The sequence below is a fragment of the Erythrolamprus reginae genome, chromosome 3, assembly GCF_031021105.1.
Source record: "Erythrolamprus reginae isolate rEryReg1 chromosome 3, rEryReg1.hap1, whole genome shotgun sequence".
NCBI classification, from domain to species: domain Eukaryota; kingdom Metazoa; phylum Chordata; class Lepidosauria; order Squamata; family Dipsadidae; genus Erythrolamprus; species Erythrolamprus reginae.
Genome location: NC_091952.1, coordinates 144,158,434 through 144,177,327, shown reverse-complemented (window position 1 = coordinate 144,177,327; position 18,894 = coordinate 144,158,434). Strand labels below are relative to the sequence as shown.

General features: G+C 40.3%; 1 protein-coding gene across 6 annotated transcripts in view; it reads left to right on the top strand.

Moving 5' to 3' along the window:
* The window catches only part of LOC139164579 (protocadherin gamma-A4-like), a 183,859-nt gene extending 170,899 nt beyond the window's left edge, over positions 1–12,960 (top strand). For all 6 annotated transcript variants that reach the window (XM_070746900.1, XM_070746906.1, XM_070746901.1 and 3 more), the window contains exons 3-4: positions 9,000–9,088; positions 11,365–12,960. In XM_070746900.1, the coding sequence (XP_070603001.1) occupies positions 9,000–9,088; positions 11,365–11,618 (343 nt within the window). In that variant the 3' untranslated portion in view covers positions 11,619–12,960. The remainder of the gene's footprint in view (positions 1–8,999; positions 9,089–11,364) is intronic.
* Positions 12,961–18,894: the final 5,934 nt, after the last annotated feature.

Sequence of the window (18,894 nt, the reverse complement as noted above, 5' to 3'; positions counted from 1 at the left end):
TGGAGGATTTTCCCAATAATGTCAGCCATAATGGCCTTTAAATCTTCATCTTTTTCTTCTATTACGTTTTGAAATCGAAGTCCGTATGACGCACGTTGCATTTCCAGATGTGTAATTGATTCATCATACCCTCTGTAACGCGAGGCAGCTTTGTCCTCCAAGTGACCAATTCTTTTCTCCACCTTTTCTGCCTTTTCTTCCACTGCCTTCATTCGTACTTCATTATCTTGCAAGGCTTGCTTAATCTCCTTCATCTGGTCTTTCATTTCACCTGTGTCAACTTTCATATCCGCCATCTCTGCTTTGATTTCATCTCTCTGTTGTGTTGCATCTTGTTGAGATTTTAGCATAAAGTCATTTAATGTTGTTAATGTCTCTTGGATTGAAGCCAGAGATGGTTGTTTCTCCCTATCCTTTTCCTTGGTGAACATAGTTGCAGATAAAGTCTGCTGTGCGGGAGATGGATGTGGTGAACTTTGCGGGGAAGAAATAACAGTTGTTTGCTTCTTGATTGTTTTGGTATGGGTGGAAGAACTTGACATTTTCAAATTTAAATTTAGTGTTATTTTATGTTAGCAGTATGTAAAGAGATTCTGTAAATTCCAAACCCACAGTAACAGTTATACTAAATTAATAGCAATTAATTAATAGCAATAAAAGTTCTAATTCAAATAAAAGGCTAAATTTCAAATACACTTAAAATTTAAAATATATCTAATTAATACTCAACTTATTAATTCTTATTACTCTAGTCAGAGTTTATGTCAAGAAGATGTGAAGAAGAAAAGGAGAAAAAAGGGGAAAAGGTTAGTTTAACACAGCTGCAAAGATAAAGAGGAAAAGTCAGCAGAGTAAGAAGGAGGGTAAAAGCATGTGAAGAAAGGGGGCTACCATTGGATTTTTAATCATCTCTTTTTCTTTCTCCTGTTCTAATAAAATCTGGTACAGTTTGGTTATCTGTTTTTCCACATTTCCTGTTAAGATCTTGTCCAGAGTTTGGGTGGAATTTGCTATACCTGGTGTTTGTTTATCCTTATTATATCTGGATTTTATTTGTATATATGTCCACTCGTCCAACCTATAGTTTTGTAATTCCAATTCTTGTTTAGTTTTAAATTCTCCATTTGGGTGTAAGATATCTTTATATTTTATGGTCTTGGTTGGGTCTATCAAATTCGGATATACTATGGCTTCCATAGTAGATAGCCATCTAGGAATTTTGTTATAAAATTTTCTTTTAGTCTCATACCAGGTTTTAAGGAGAGATTTTCTTATCATGTGTTTATTAAAGGCAGTTTGTTTTTGTTTACCATCTCTCCATAAATAGGCGTGCCACCCCATCTATAGATCATGGCCCTCAAGTACCAGTATTCTTTTATTAGTGAGATTAATCCACTCTTTTAGCCATGTTAGGCACGCTGCGGTGTAATACTGTTTCAAATTGGGGAGTCCTAATCCTCCTCTGTTTTTGGTGTCTTGGAGGTATCTGAATTGAATTCTGGGTCTTTTATTTTGCCAAATGAATTTTGAAAAAGTTTTATTAATGTCTTTGAAAAAATTTTGTTCGATATTAATAGGGACAGTTTGAAAAAGGTAGAGGAATTTGGGTAAAATGTCCATTTTTATCACAGCGATTCTACCTAACATGGATAGTTGCAAATCCTTCCATTTTTCTAAGTTTTTATTAGTTTCTTGTATGAGTTTGTTATAGTTATCTTTTTTGAGAGATGAAATTTTATTTGATAATATTAGTCCTAAGTACAGTGATCCCCCGGGTATTGCGATCCCGATCATTGCGAAACGGCTATATGGCGATTTTTCAACCCGGAAGTACAAACACCATCTGCGCATGCACGCCCTTTTTTCTATGGGCACGCATGCGTAGATGGTGCCGGGCAGATCAGCTGCTGGGCGGCTTCCCTGGGTCTTCCCCCTCTTGCTGGCGGGAGGGCGAGAAGCCCCCCCAGCGCCCGGCTCGCCCGCCGCTCGCCCGCCCTTCGCCCGGCCACCCGGGTTCGTTTGGCTTCGGGACATGCCGGCGGCGCCGTTTTAAAACAGCCGCGTGGCTTCCCAACTGAGTCCCGAAGCCAAACGCGGAAGTTCGTCTTTGACTTCGGGACTCAGTTGGGAAGCCGCGCAGCTGTTTTAAAACATCGCCGCCGGCATGTCCCGAAGCCAAACGAACCCGGGTGGCCAGGCGAGCAGCGAGCGAACGGCGGGTGGCCGGGCGAAGGGCGGGCGCGCGGGCAGGCAGGCAGCGGACAAGCGGCGGGCGCGGCAGCAGCGAGGAGTTTGCGTGGGCGGCGGGGGAACCCCAATCTTCGGCTCCTCGCTGCTGCGGCGGAAGTAAAAACACCATCTGCGCATGCGCAGATGGTGTTTTTACTTCCGCAGCGCTACTTCACGAAAAACCGATCATTGCGAGGGGTCCTGGAACGGAACCCTCGCAATGATCGGGGGATCACTGTATTTAATTTTTTTTGTAGTTTGTAGATTTGTAATTTCTTCCAATTTTTTAATTTGTTTTGTAGTCATATTTTTTGTCATAAGCATCGTTTTTTGCTTATTAATTTTTAGTCCTGAGAGTTCCCCACAAATTTCTATTTCTCTAATTAGTTCTGGGCCAGAACTTATAGGATCTTCTAAGAAAAGTACAATATCGTCTGCGTATGCCTGTAATTTGTACTCTTCGTCTTTTATCTTAATTCCTTTTATTTCATTATTTAGTCAAATTTTGTTTAGTAGTATTTCCTGGGTTAATATGTATAACAAAGGGGACATTGGGCATCCCTGTCTTACCCCTTTTTCTATTGAAATTAGTTCGGTCATGTCATTATTGATTATCACTCTGGCTGATTGTGTTGTATAAGTATTTTTAATGATATTTTCGAATTTGGTTCCCAGTTTTAGTTCTCTGATTACAGCTATTAAGTATTGCCAGTTGACGCTATCAAAAGCTTTTTGTGCGTCTAGGAATGCAAGGGCTACTTGTTCTCCTGGATGAGCTTCACAGTATTCTATGATATCTAGAACTGTCCTTGTGCAATTTGAGATTTGTCTATTAGGTAGGAATCCGTTTTGGTCTGGGCTGATTATTTTATTTAATATATTTTTTAATCTTTCTGAGAGAATTGCCATAAAAATCTTGTAATCCGCGTTTAGTAAGGATATTGGTCTGTAGTTTCTTATTTTTTGTTTATCCAGGCCTTCCTTAGGTATCATTGTGATGTATGATTCCCTCCAAGTATTCGGGATTTTAGCTTGTTCCAGGATTTCATTGTAAGTTTCTAGTAATATAGGTTCGAATAATTCTTTATTATGTTTATAAAATTCTCCTGGAAGTCCGTCTGGTCCTGGTGTTTTATTATTTTTTTGTTTTTTAAGGCCAATTGAATTTCCTGTAAAGTTATTTTCATGTTTAAAAGTTGTTTGTCTGGCTCTTCTATCTTTAGTATATTATTCTCATTTATATATTTGGCAATTTTTGTAGTTTCTACTGATTCCTCTTTATATAAATTTTGGTAATAATCTTTCACTATTTCTTTTTTCTGCTGTTCATCGTATTGTAATATTCCTTTTTTATCTTCTAAGTGATAGATTAGTTTATCGCTTCTCGCTTTTTAAATTTTTTGCGAAAGCCATCTGCCCGGTTTGTTGGCCGATTCAAAGTGTTTTTGTTTTGAATATTTTATATCTTTGGCAAATTCTTGTTGTTCTAAAGTGTTTATTTTGTATTTAGCTTCTCTTAGTAAGTTTATTGTTTGATTATTTGTGGGGTCTTGTTGGAGGATTTTTTCCAAATTTACTATTTTATTTGTGTGGTAATTGTGTTCTGCTCTTTCTTCCTTTGATTTTTTGGCTGCATATGATATTGTTATTCCTCTCGTGTATGCCTTTAGTGTGTCCCACAGTATTTGTGTTGTAGTGGGTTGTTTCTTATTTTCTTCTAAAAATAATTTTATTTCTCTGTTAATCATCTTTATATATTTCTCATCGTGTAATAAATTTGTGTTCAATGACCATCTCTTATAATCTTTTTTTGTTCCTTGCCCAATTATAGTAATCGGATTATGATCTGCCCACGTGTTAGGTTCTATTTCCAGGGATTTTATTGATTTATGTAATCTTTTGCTTAGCCAAACCATATCTATTCTTGATAGTGAGTTGTGCGGTCCAGAGTGGAAAGTAAATTGTTTGTCTTTTGGATGTCTCAATCTCCACATATCTGTTAAATCCAATTCTTCAGTCATTTTATTAAACGTATTTGGTAATGTAGGTCTTTTCAGTTTACTTTTCCCCCCTGTTTTGTGGTCCATTTTTGGGTCTACAATTCCATTGTAATCCCCTACCATACAAATGTTTATATAGTTAGTTTCAAGCAAAATTTGATGTATATTTTTATAAAATTGTTTTAACTCTTGATTCGGGGCGTATATGTTCACCAGTAATATTTTTCCCCCTAATATTTCAATTTCCGTCATTGTATATCTTCCTTTGGGATCCGTTTTAATTTCTTTTGGTTTTAGTTCTTTCTTCACATATGTGGCCACTCCCCTTTTTTTTTCATTTTCGTCTAATGAAGCATGTAATTCCCCTAATTTTGCATATTCTAAGAATTTCTTATGTGCTAATTTGATATGCACTTCTTGCAAACATATTATCTGTAGTTTCTGGTTTAGGAGTTTGGAAAAGACCTTTTTTCTCTTACAATTGTTATTAAGGCCATTTATATTTATTGAAATCAGTTTGATATCTGAAAGCATTTAGTTAAGTATTCCTCCTAGGGAGAAAAAAGTTAAAGCAAGAAAACTAGTTTTGTTTATCTGCTGCCACTGCCATTTGTGATCTAGTCTTAGCCCCTTCTTCCTTCTCCTTTCCTCTCTCTGTTTCCTCTGGTCCTCGCTTTCTGTCTACTTGTCCGTCTGTTTCTATATCCTCTTCCTTGCTTGATTCTAGTCTATCTCCACTTTCTAATTCGGAGTCTAGGGCAGTTATTCGTTCGTATATCTCTTGTGCTTTTTCCGCATTGTCGACTTTTACTCTCCTTCCTTCTATTTTTACCATCATCCCTCTGGAGTAATCCATCTAAATGTTATTTCCTTTTTGTTCAGGAGGCTAAATTTCTATATTCTCTTCTTCGTTCTCTAATCTTTCTGGGAATTTGTTTCAGGATATTTAGCTCTCTACCTTTATATTTCATTTTCCCTTCTCTAGACGCTGCGTATACCCTGTCTCTTATGATCTTTCTAGTGAATCTTAAATGTATTTCCCTGGGTAATCGGTGTCTTCTCGCATAATTAGTATTAATTCTGAATATTTCGTCTAATTCGTTTATGACTTCCTCTCTGTTAGTTTGTAATATCCCTGCGATTATTGTTGTCATAATCTCCCCAAGATTTTCATTTTCTGCCTCTACCACATTTTGAAATCTTAAGAAATAGGATGATTTCTCTAATTCCAATTGGATCAATGAATTTTCGAGCTCTCTATGAGATTCTATGAGTTTTTGATCGACCTGTTCCAATTTTTTTTCATTTTGTTCTGTCCTTTTTTCTACTATCATTATTTTTTCCTCATTTTTTTGTGTTTCTGCTTGTGCGGATTCCAATCGGTTTTCTAATCTCCGTATATCAGTTTTGAGTTCTACATGATTATTTGTAATCAGTTCCTGCAGTTTCAACATGGTCTCCTGCATTACTGTTAAAGTTTTATTCATGTTTTGCATCAATAATGTACTCTCTTTTTCCTTCTCTACATTTAACATCTCATCTATTTGCCTTTGAGAGGCAGGGGAAGCTGTATTTATTGTTGTTGTGGTTTTTTTACCACCTTTGGGTTGGTAGCTGGCCATCTCTTTTATAATCTGATTTTGCTTTTCTAATATAGTAAATATTCTATTCCAGATCACCATGGGAGATGAAAGAAAAAATGTTTAAGCAGATTAATAATTCTTGCTATATTTCATTCACCAGTTAACTTTTTGTGGTCAGCTTTCTAGTTTATAATTAATTAAATGATTCTACGTTCCTTTGCAAATAACAATGTAAATAACAATGTAGTATCTTAACTACTATAATGGTATAAACTTATAAACTTATAAACTTATTTTCTATACAATTCAATTCTAAATCTTGTCAATATTTGTAGTTCTAGTTTAATCTATGCTTCTATAGTTTCCTATCTTATTCCTATCTTATTCCAATCTAGAGTAATAAAGATACAAAGAAAAACACTTGAGATGCTTTTAAAAATAAAGTAATAAATGAAACAATTGAAAAATGCTTACTTTAACTATTGGTGTCACAATTCTATCTTATCTATGTAGGGTACTAAGAGGGAAAGAAGGGGGAAAAAACAACAACAATTGAAATATTCCTAAGGATAATGTACTTTAAATTTCAATTCTAGTTCTAAATCTTATTGTCTATTTTATGTGTCTATATCTATATTATATATATTATTATATATTATAACAGGTAATCAGGAAAGTGAGAAAAAGACAGGAAAATTATAGGCAAACGTGTAAAATACAGGGAGCGTTGTATCTTCTTTCTTCTTATTGCTTGTTGCTTAGGCACTTAGAGGTTATTTAATAGTCTATGCTGACGTCTCTGTTCTGGCTCTCCCCCGGGCTTCTCTGCTCCTCGCTTCAAGGTCTCTCAAATTATTTCTTCTCAACGTCTGCTGCCCGGTTTCCAAGTTTTTAAACGTTCTAATGTTCAGAGATAAACAATCCCCACGAAATCCTTCTTTCTCAAATTCCACGGTTGTCAGCAATCTGGAAAAAGGTGTGAGGAGGGAGGGTAAAGGAATTTCCCTCTGCTCGCTCTATTTATCAGGATCTTGAGTCCAATTCCCGACTCCACATACAGTACAAAATCAATGTCTATGTGCTTCAATGTTGTGCAGTTCTATGGTTCCAAAAATCTGAGTTAAACACTGTCTTTGGGGAAAAAATTTTTTTTAACTCCCTTCCAAGATCAGAACATTCTGGTTACCCAGCCCCCGATCGAAATGGGTTGCTGGCTTTCACCACTTCACCGTCGCCGCTTTTTACTGATTTTTACGATGTTTTCTTGATCTCCTGTCAGGGCAGTCTATTTAAAGATTAAAGTAATTTTATGCTTTTCGTACTAAAAAAAAAAGGATGTTCTAATAAATTCTTCCAAATGCAGTACATAGTATAATCTTAAGGAATTTTTGGAAAGATCTGTATTTCTCACTTGCTTCCCTCTGTGGTGGCTCCTTGGAGTTTCAGACCCGTCATACTGGTGACAGCTGAGACGGGTGCCTCCGGTCTCCGATAGAGAGGGTGTCCTTCGCACCGATTGCAAAACGCCTTTAGCAATCGGCACCCGAATAATCCCTCATCCTCCACGTCGCCCTCCAAGCAAACTGTGCCCCGAAAGGTCTCGCAGATCGGAGGAAAAAAGCAAACCCAGGGAGGAGATCCTCCTTGCAGCTGCTTCACTCCTTCTCGCCAACCAGGAAGTCCTACAGTCAAAACATTTCTTTATATAACATATTTGTGCCTCTTCTTGATTTCTCTTCATTACTTTTGTTATCTCATGTCTTTAGACATTGTTTATGTGGCATATTTTAATCTCATATCAGGGGTGGGTTCTAACTTACTTCACTGCCAGTTCACTTACTACCATGCCACATGGGTGAAGCACGTGTGCACATGCACCATGGCAAAAAAATGGCAAAAATTCCAAAAGAAAAAGAAAAAAGAAAGAAAAAGCCAAAAACAAGATGACAACATATGTGCCCTGCCAAAAACTAAAAAAACCAGGGGGAAAATATTTAAATTTTTAAAAAGAAGTCAAAAAAATATGGTGGCCTCCATGGACCAGTACCAACATCATCATGACAGCACCAGCAGGTTGTTACTAGCTTGGGCAAACTGATTCGAATTGTAAGGAACCCACCTCTCTCATGTGTGTCGCTATTCTTCTTTGATAGATCCTAAGCAAATGGATTTATTTTATTTTGTTTGTTACACTATGGTAACCACTACTATAAGTAAAAACTGTAATGCTTCAGTATGTAATGCTTTGATAATTTGCACATTGGTATATGAACCAGTCTTTTTCAACCTCTAGGCCATCTGGTTTTGTTTCATATTTGATGACACAGAACTATTAGCATTTTAACTAACACCATGGGGGGGAAACTTGGGCGTCTGCAACTTGGGCGTCCTCCTCGATCCACAGCTCACATTAGAGAACCATCTTTCAGCTGTGGCGAGGGGGACGTTTGCCCAGGTTCGCCTGGTGCAGCAGTTGCGGCCCTATCTGGACCGGGACTCACTGCTCACAGTCACTCATGCCCTCATCACCTCGAGGTTCGACTACTGTAATGTCTCTCTACATGGGGCTACCTTTGAAAAGTGTTCGGAAACTTCAGATTGTGCAGACTGCAGCTGCGAGAGCAGTCATGGGCTTCCCCAGGTATGCCCATGTTACACCAACACTCCGCAGTCTGTATTGGTTGCCGATCAGTTTCCGGTCACAATTCAAAGTGTTGGTTATGACCTATAAAGCCCTTCATGGCATTGGACCAGAATATCTCCAGGACCGCCTTCTGCCGCTACTTCACGGTTCATCTTTCGCAGATTCGCTATTTCATGGGTTTTTTCAAAGGGAAAAGAACACCAAGGCAGGGATGGTTTGTGTGTGTTGGGCGGGGGAAACTGCAGTGGTGGCCTCCTTCAGCCCGTGCGGTAGCTGAGAGAAGCTGGTCTCTCTCAGCGGTCAGCAGCGGAGGGTTGTTAATAATACAGGGAGGGTTTAAGAGTCCAAATACTTGTTAAATACATTAAAAAATATCTTTCCTCTACTTCACAGAAATTTGTTTTTCGCAGGTGGTCTTGGAACGCATCCCCCGCAAAAAACAAGGGATCACTGTACATAAAATCAATCAATAAAATGTACATTTTTTTTCATTTTGCTTCTATCATACTTTTCATATATTTCATTTGCTTTGTTTCTTCTTAGATCTCAGAATGGAGATGAAAATGGAACTTGGCCAAACAATCAGTTTGATACTGAAATGCTTCAGGCTATGATTTTAGCTTCAGCAAATGGTCAGTTTCCCCAAAAATGTAGCCTATTTTAGTACTGTATTCTCATCCCTCCTAACAACTCTTTAAAATTAGTATAAAATGTACTGCAAAAGATTTGTGTTTGATGGCAAGAAACTAAAGCGTCTCTTATGTTAAAGTCAGTACTCACTGCATATGATAAAAATATTATATTAAATATATTCATAGAATGTGATTGGATGGTTTGGAACCATATGTAAATCTGAAGAAGTCTTTATGCATTAATTGCACTGTAAAATAGTTAATACTATGCATATTGAAATTTAAGGCTTAGACATTATAAATTGGTACAGGTAGTCCTTGACCTATGACCAGTATGGAGCCCAAAATTTCTATTGTTAAGTAAGATATTTGGTAAATGAATTTTGTCCCATTTTACAACCTTTCTTGCCACAGTTGTAAAGTAAATCAGTTCAGTTATTACATTTGTAACATAATTGTTAAGTGAATATGGTTTCCCCATTGACTTTGCTAGTTAGAAGATCACAAAAGGTGATCACATGACCCTGGGACACAGCAACCATCCTAAATGTGAGTCTGTTGGCCAAGCATCTAAATTTTGCTGACATGACCATGGGGATTCTGCAGTAGCTGTAAGTGTGAAAAACATTCATAAGACAATTTTTAAATGCCATTGTAACACTAAATATGTGAGTCATGAACTTGCTAATTCCTGTATTGTGCACTATTTCCTTATTTTACATTCTTGGAGTACTTATCAATTCTAGATATAAAATTTTTCATGTTTTCTGATAAACTTTGTTTTATGATTCAGTTCTCTATTTGATAAACTGCTATAAGATATTGAAGGAAATTGTAACATGAATAATACAAAATACAATGCTCAATTACTCTATTCTCATATTTCAGTGGAAGGGATTTTTAAAGAATATGAAATTATTTTATTTTGCTCTTAAAAATGAATCAGACGGCATATAAATTTAAATAATGATAATAATAATAATAATGATAAGAAAGAAAAAAGTTTGGATAAAAGTCTGGATAATTGGATGGAATTACAAAATTTCTGGAACAATCATCACTGACAAAACACCAGTTTACATCCTGCAATGATACCTTTAACACCATCAAACAATATCAACCTATCCCAGCTCTTTGAGAAAAAATTGATAGCCAAATTCAGTCTGATGTTTTCTGACTGTGTAACCGACCATAAGTACAACAGATTTCTCAGAGAGGATTTAGGTACATATTATAGACGTACCTCAGCAGCCAAAATATTATTTTATATGGTCTGTCCTATTAGTACACTTGGAGTTGAAAGTCTAGCATTAATAGCAGAACTTCAGACCCATTGTTGTGGATTAAGGTTTTATAAAGTGTATCAAGCTGAATTTCACAGTATTTCAATCTTAATCAAGACATTGAGCATTGTGGTATTTATTTTGTGAGTGTTGATAACCAAAATAATTATTATACAGCATTGAAGGAAAAAAATCTGCATTTAATTAAATGCTTGAATTAAATTTTTATTTTGAATAAAGGGAGAAGGTGTCCAAAATTATTACAAGGTTATTACATGGTATAATATTAAATTTGGTTGTTGTTATTGTTATTGATGTTTTAATTTTTTTGATTTTGTTTTAATTTTTTTGAACAGTAAAATTATATATGCAGATTATGTCAATATTATATATATATATCTTGGAAGTGCCAGAGACTGGAATACATAATTATTGGAGAGGCAATATATGTTACTTCTCTCACCAGAGGAACTAATAATACAGTTCAATTGTTCTTCATGTTCCAAGCAGATATTAGAAATTTATTTAGATATGCTTGTCAGGGGTGGGTTCTACTTAACTTCCCCACTGGTTCGCATTGTGATGGAAGTGCACGTTTTACATGCACACGAGTGAGGCAAGCAAGTACGCATGCATTCCTTCCTAGAATTGACCCTCTGCGCATGTGCAGAAGCCTTTGCGCAGATGCAGAGGTTTTTTTTTTTGCAATCTGTGGTGACTGGAGAACTGGTTTGGGAACGTGGATCACCAGTCATAACTGCTGGTTCGGTGAACGGCACCAAATTTCTGATACCGATTCTAAAGAAGCAATCCAAAGTGGCAGCAACCCACCTCTGATGCTTGTATTATCTTACCTTTTCTAAAGCATATCCCTCTTGAATTGCAGGGAAGAGAAAATTTTCTTTTCAGTCAAATTGGCATATAGATTACATTATTCAAGTATTACTTTAAAACCTATTTATTTCCTCTCCCCCTGTCCTAATACTCTTGCAGAAGCTGCCGCCGCTGCTGCAGCTAACCCAGATGGAAATTCTACTCTGGGAGGAGGAGCAACAGCAGGTACCATGGGGCTCAGCACCAGGTATGGCCCCCAGTTCACCCTTCAGCATGTTCCTGATTATAGACAGAACGTGTATATCCCTGGGAGCACTGCTACCCTCTCCAATTCCGCTGGCAAGCGTGATGGAAAACCGGCAGCCTCTGGAGGGGGAAATAAGAAGAAATCAGGAAAGAAAGAGAAGAAGTAGAATCCACAGGATAACACAGCCACTTCCACGTTAATCTAAAGGGCAGACTCTTCCAGCACTCCCCCAGTTCATAGCCTAGGATGGAAGATGAATGTGAATTTGTGGTTAAACTTTTTTTAAAATATGGAACATTGTGAATGTACATTGTTGTTGTCATCTAAGTTCATGAGTAGATGTACTGCTGTTATTCATGAAGAAAAATATCTGAATAATAACAAATACAATGTATACTCTTTCGAGGACAATGTAATATGCAAGGTTGTCAGATCTTTGAAACATTTTCTTTCTTGAAGATCTGCATTACCAACAAAATTTAGGATGGGCTCTGCTCATTGTAAATAATTATTCTGAACAGAGTTTTTTATTTATATAAGTTCCTCCATTTTTACAAAAATCCTCACTTTTCCAAATTTTGATAGAAGTTCTTGGGGGGCGGGGGGTTAGACATCATTTCCAGCTGGAATCCTTGTTATGATATTGATAGGGAGTGCTTTAATTCCTGCTTTGTTTTAAAAGAAATGTGTATCCTGTATTATTATAAGAGAATGAGATTCAGCTACATTTATCTTTTTTACAAGTTTAACCAATGATAGCCAGAAAAAAATTAAACTGATGATATAATTTCTGAGAAGCAAAAAGTGCATTGCAATGGGAAAACTTTCATGCACAGAACATATCATAGATATAGGCAAGACAGAGAACACTGCCACTCATGACTGATTTACAGTGATCTCTAAAGAGGCAACACATCTCATCACCGTATATGTATACTAAATGTTTACTAGAAAAAGTTGAAGAAAAAGTCATTAACTTGAGAGCATAGTGAACTATTGCTCATATCTTTACTTGACTCCTGAGGGAGATGTCTTTATTAACTGGATGAGCTCTGCTGATCTTATAGATAGAACATTAAAAATAGAATGCTTCACATTTTTCTACACATTAAACTGCATGCAAATCACTTCACATTTACAGGACAGCTGACTTCAAACCCAAGCTTGAATTTGGAAATTTATTGCATGACATGAACAGCATGTTAATATGCTCTCAAGTGCCCACATCAGCACAGTCTGTGAGTAAAGTTCACAAACAAGATGCATTGCCCTTCCTCAGAGAGATTGGGAAGCTTGTGTATTTCATTTCTTTGTGCAGCATAGCCAAAAAATAATGTTGATTTGTTGGTCTTCACAATTTGATATTAAATAGAAAGTGACTGATTTGGGAAAGCTACAGGACCAGGTCCAATTAAGTTATACAGTGATCCCTCGATCATCGCGAGGGTTCCGTTCCAGGACCCCTCGCGAAGATCGATTTTTCGCGAAGTAGCGGTGCGGAAGTAAAAACACCATCTGCGCGTGCGCAGATGGTGTTTTTGCTTCCACTGCCGGCCGCCCTTCGCCCGCCCACCCCGTTGCTCGCGCCTGGGGTGGCGCGTTGCTGGGGAAAGCGCGCGCGCTTGGGGACTCCCTAGGTCCGCTCCCCAGCTGGGGAGCGGACCTAGGGAGTCCCCAAGCGCGTGCGCTTTCCCCAGCAACGCGCGCGGGGTGGGGACTCCCTCCCCAGCTGGGGAGCGGACCTAGGGAGTCCCCAAGCGCGCGCGCATTCCGCAGCAACGCGCGCGGGGTGGGGACTCCCTCCCCAGCTGGGGAGCGGACCTAGGGAGTCCCCAAGCGCGCGCGCATTCCGCAGCAACGCGCGCGGGGTGGGGACTCCCTCCCCAGCTGGGGAGCGGACCTAGGGAGTCCCCAAGCGCGCGCGCTTTCCCCAGCAACGCGCGCGCGGTGGGGACTCCCTCCCCAGCTGGGGAGCGGACCTAGGGAGTCCCCAAGCGCGCGCGCTTTCCCCAGCAACGCGCGCGCGCTGGGAAGCAGAGTTAGGGTGTCCCCAGGCTCGCGCGCACCGCCCGCCCGCCCACGCTGTTGCTGGCTCCGCTTCCCAGCTGGGAGGCGGAGGTGGGGTTTCCCGCGCGCGTGCCGCCCGCCCGCCCACGCCGTTGCTCGCGCCGATGCTGTCTTACCAGGGCAAGAGGGGGAAGACCCAGGGAAGCCTCTGCCCGGCGGGGAAACTCCACCATCACGCATGCGCAGATGGTGGAGTTTACTTCCGGGTTGAAAACTCGCGATATGGCGTTTCGCGAAACTCGAGATCGCGAAACTCGAGGGATCACTGTACTGGAATTAGAACTGGGCAAATTGCAAAGCCAATCACTTTATTCCTGAACTTTTATAAATATTAAACAAATGTATTGATGCAATCAGGCATTTTGAGGCCCCCACCACTACCTCTCCTTGGATATGAATAAACTTTAAAATATTAAAATACAATTTGTGTTACTAAGTTTTGAAATTGCTAAATTTACTCTTTCAACCGCATCATTTCACAGCCTAGTATGGACAAAAAGTTAGATTTCCTAACTCAGGCCCATTTGATAATGTAATGGCACTGTGAGTCAGGTGGGAAATGATAATGTTACTTGTATTTCTAGATATATTGTAGATTTCCTGTACTATCTCACAGTTTTCTTTATTGCAACAAAAGAGCCATAAAGGGCCAGAGGAGCATATTTCCAACATGGAGGACAAGCCACTAGTCCAAGAACCTTTTTTACATTGTAATAAGTAACTTGCTTGAAATAGATAAAACAGGTCAGTCTAAACATATGACAAGTTTCTGAAGTTGCCTCCCAAACTGATTGGCTATGTTGTTGTCACTGCTATGAGCATTTTATGAACTATTTGATGCTTTCCCTGTGTCTAGAAAGTAGGACTTGTCTACAAAATGTTTTTGTCTACATATGGATTTTATAGTGATCCCAAACACTTCTCCATCAACGTTTTCTTTGGTGACTGCACTAGAAACAGTTTACATAGTGAAATAGACAACAAACTAGTGGGATGTTCTGTAGCATGAACCACATTTAAATGAATGAGAGCACAATAGTTCTCCTATCGCATAGCTCCCATTTATCTCAATGCAGTTTGTGCAGGTACACCTCTGCTGGGTTGTGCCTAAAGCTTCTTATGTAATCGAGTAGTTAATGTAACCTTTCCCAAAGTACTGTAGATGAATCTTAGTTAATCTTGTTTATTTTTTCTTCTACATCTGAAAATAGTGTAGTAGTGCGTAGTGATGTGTGTTTTTTTATTTGTTTAATCTTAGTAATTGAGTAGTGGACATCAGTATTTTATATTCTTTTGGATCTTTTTCATGTGTATTAATTGTGCTTTTAACTGTATGTGAATTGAAACACACTACATGTCCCTACAATGTGTCTAATATCAAGCTATACATATATTATATATATATGCTTATATCCTTCTTATATCCATGTAACTGATATTGATGTGTTAACACGCAAGTTTTATACTCTAATATTTATATTGCTTTTTTCTTTGAGAAAAATAAAATCTTTTCTTCTGATTTGCTGTTACTGGTATAACATATTTCTAGTGAACAGTTGAGTTTTAAAAATCTGGAAAAATATGTGGGTGCAAGAACATTGAAACAAGAGAGTGTAGACTTTTATAATGCCATTATTCTAAAAATATCATATTTATAAATAGAAAAAGAAATAAGTTCTATAAGCTAACATTTTATTCTTTGGGCAAAAGATTATGGACAGACATACGGCCCAGATATGCACAAACAAAAGTAAGCAAAATTAAGACAGGCACCAGATTTGGATTTCCGGAGATGTTCTGCTTGAGATGGTAAATTAGGAATTATATTGAAGATATCTAATCCCAAAAGGATTGGCCAAGGACCAGGGGTGCGTTACTCCCAGTTCAGACCAGATCGCCTAAACCGTACCAATTTATAATGTCTCTTTTTTCTGAATTTTTGGTGGGTTTTTTTACTGTTTAGAAGGTTTTTCCTGTTCCGCTGCTTGTAAAAGGGCCCTCCTGCCTGCTTCTATGTTTAAACTGATCTTTATTCCTTTACTCGAATCACAGCTGATCAGCTCCTTAGCTGTGTTTCAGGACGATTCCAGCTACTGAGCATGCACAAAAGTCAAATTGCACGGAGGAACGTGTGCATGCACAAACAGTGTGCCACTGCACACAAAACATAATGTTGCGAACTGGTGGCAAAGGTAAATGGAACCCACCCCTGCCAAGGACCTCTCCCAATATTTCCATATAGATGTTAAATAAAGTAGGAAAAGAGAACAAACTCTGGGGCATTGCACATTGAATTAGAAAATGTCATAATTGCCAGTGGAAAAATGGAAACACTGCAAAACAGTGTCCATAATCCCAGACCCTCACTGACAGTCCAAAGATATATTGTGGTAGATGGTAGCAAATGAGCATTGGAAGATTTAGCAGGTTGAGATTCGCAAGTCATCCAATATTGTAACCAGTGGGGTCTCCATCCCATATCTATGTAGATTCTCAATCATCCAGGTCCAGTTGCCTTTTTGGGGGGGGGGGGACCATCTTTGGTGATCTTAAACTATCCAGAACCCTTTAGTTCAAGTCCTATAGTTTTTCTAAAAGTTAGAAGTTAGATACTGGATTATAATTCTCTAGGCTGGATCCAGGGATAGCTTTTTAAGGAGGAAGCATGCCCTGCCTCATGTAAGATTGGCAGTATTAACCTCGTCAAGGATGAAATAATCACCTCCTGAATCTATGTAATCACTTCCTCTTTTAGTTCTTCTACTAGCCCGAAAGGACTTCATTACAGATGTCTGAGCTCAGTCTAGAACAATATTATCTCATGAGTGACATCCTCCCTGCCCAACCTCAGAGTGAATGAGTGATTTACAATGCTTGGAGCTTCTTACACATCTCTTTTTTCCCCAAAAAACCTATGCATTCTAAGAAAATATGCCTAATATTCTTTATAATAGTTAAATTGATTGCAATTCTATATAAAAGGACTAAGTGCAGAAGTACTGTACTAAAAAGCAGGTAGTGCTAGTGAAATAAAACAAATTAGAGATCATTTTTAAATCACAAAAAGCTCATACAAGTAAATGAAAATAATGGTTTGCATAGTGTTTTATAGAAAATATTCAATGAATGCATTAAGGCTGCAATGGAGACTAATCTCTGATCCCAAGAAATTAGAAGGAGGGAAAACTCTTCTGAGGGGCCACTGTAGCCCATGGATGAAAAAAGGACTCCAATTACACACTGTAGTACAGTAACCACAGTACTGTTCATAAAGGCACCCGGAAAATCCCTCCATACCTCAAGAATCCAGGAATTATAATGGCGTCCCTGCCTTCTAAAACACACAGTGTCACTCCATGGTTCTTCCCAACTGACCTAGTAAAACATCTCAAGGAAAAAGAAGGCACAAATTTCACTAAAATGGTTCACAGATATACCTGGGAACCTTTTCCCCACTCTGTTCCTGCAGATGATATATACTTGTGAAGACAAACCACCGCCCAGCTCTCCCAGGTTCAAGGTTCAGCAGCCTCTGATGCATACCAATGTGTTACAACATTGCTCAGAAAGAACATCATAATAATAATAATAACAACAATAACAATAAGAACAACAACAACAGAGTTAGAAGGGACCTTAGAGGTCTTCTAGTCCAACTCTCTGCTTAAGCAGGAAGCCCTACACTACTTCAGACAGATGGTTATCTAACATATTCTTAAAAACTTCCAGTTTGGAGCATTCACAACTTCTTGAGGCAAGCTGTTCCACAGATTAATTGTTCTAACTGTCAGGAAATTTCTCCTTAGTTCTAAGTTACTTTGCTCCTTGTTTAGTTTTCACCCATTTCTTCTTGTTCTACTGTCAGGTGCTTTAGAGCAGCGTTTCCCAACCGGTGTGCCGCGGCACACTGGTGTGCCGCGAGACACCGTCAGGTGTGCCACGGCGAGAGGCGGCGGAGGAGAGTGGGCGGATCGGGCGGGCAATGGGGCAGGGCGGAGAAGCCAGGGGCGCGTTTGGCCGGAGGCACCGTGGGGAGGCAGGGGCAGCCGCGGCTCCCTTTACTCCTACTGCCGCACCACCCTGCCCCTGCTCCCCACGGTGCCTCCGGCCAAACGCGCCCCTGGCTTCTCCGTCCTGCCCCATTGCCCGCCCGATCCGCCCACTCTTCTCCGCCACCGCCTCCTGCCTTGGGGCGAGGAATCCGAGAGTCCGGGACTGTGTGGCTTTGCGCCATGAAGAGAAAACGGCCGACTTTTCCCTGCTGCCGTTTTCTCTTCATGGCGCAAAGCCACACAGTCCAGGACTCCCGGATTCCTCGCCCCAAGGCAGGAGGCGGTGGCGGAGAAGAGTGGGCGGATCGGGCGGGCAATGGGGCAGGACGGAGAAGCCAGGGGCGCGTTTGGCCGGAGGCACCGTGGGGAGGCAGGGGCAGCCGCGGCTCCCTTTACTCCTACTGCCGCACCTCCCTGCCCCTGCCTCCCCATGGTGCCTCCGGCCAAACGCGCCCCTGGCTTCTCCGTCCTGCCCCATTGCCCGCCCGATCCGCCCACTCTTCTCCGCCACCGCCTCCTGCCTTGGGGCGAGGAATCCGGGAGTCCGGGACTGTGTGGCTTTGCGCCATGAAGAGAAAACGGCCGACTTTTCCCTGCTGCCGTTTTCTCTTCATGGCGCAAAGCCACACAGTCCCGGACTCCCGGATCGCTCGTTTCTCCGGTCAGCAAAGCCATCTGCCCAGGAAAGCGCCGCGCTGGCCGGAGAAGCGAGCAATCCGGGAGTCCGGGACTGTGTGGCTTTCGGCCAGGCTAACGGGAGGCGGCGCGAGGCCGGGCGCTGGGGACGTCTGGGAGGGCGAGGAGGCTGATGGCTGCTGCGCACTCCACTCTCTCTCCGGCTCTCTCTCGCTCTTTCTTTTTCTCTCTGTTGCTGGCGTGGTGAACGAGAGAGAAAGAGAGAGAGAGAAAAAGGAGGGGAGAGAGAATGAGAGAAAGAAAGCAAGAGAAAGACAGGGAAAGAAAGCAAGAGAGAGAGAGAAAGAAAGGGGGGAAGGAGGGAGAGGGAAAGACATAGAGGGAGGGAAGGAGGGAGAGAGAAAGAGAGCAAAAAAGAGAGGAAGAAAGAAAGAAAGAGGGATGGAGAGAAAGAAGGGAAGGAAGGAAGGAAGAGAGAGAAAGAGAGAGAGAGAGAGAAAAAGGAGGGGAGAGAGAATGAGAGAAAGAAAGCAAGAGAAAGAGAGGGAAAGAAAGCAAGAGAGAGAGAGAAAGAAAGGGGGGAAGGAGGGAGAGGGAAAGACATAGAGGGAGGGAAGGAGGGAGAGAGAGAGCAAAAAAGAGAGGAAGAAAGAAAGAAAGAGGGATGGAGAGAAAGAAGGGAAGGAA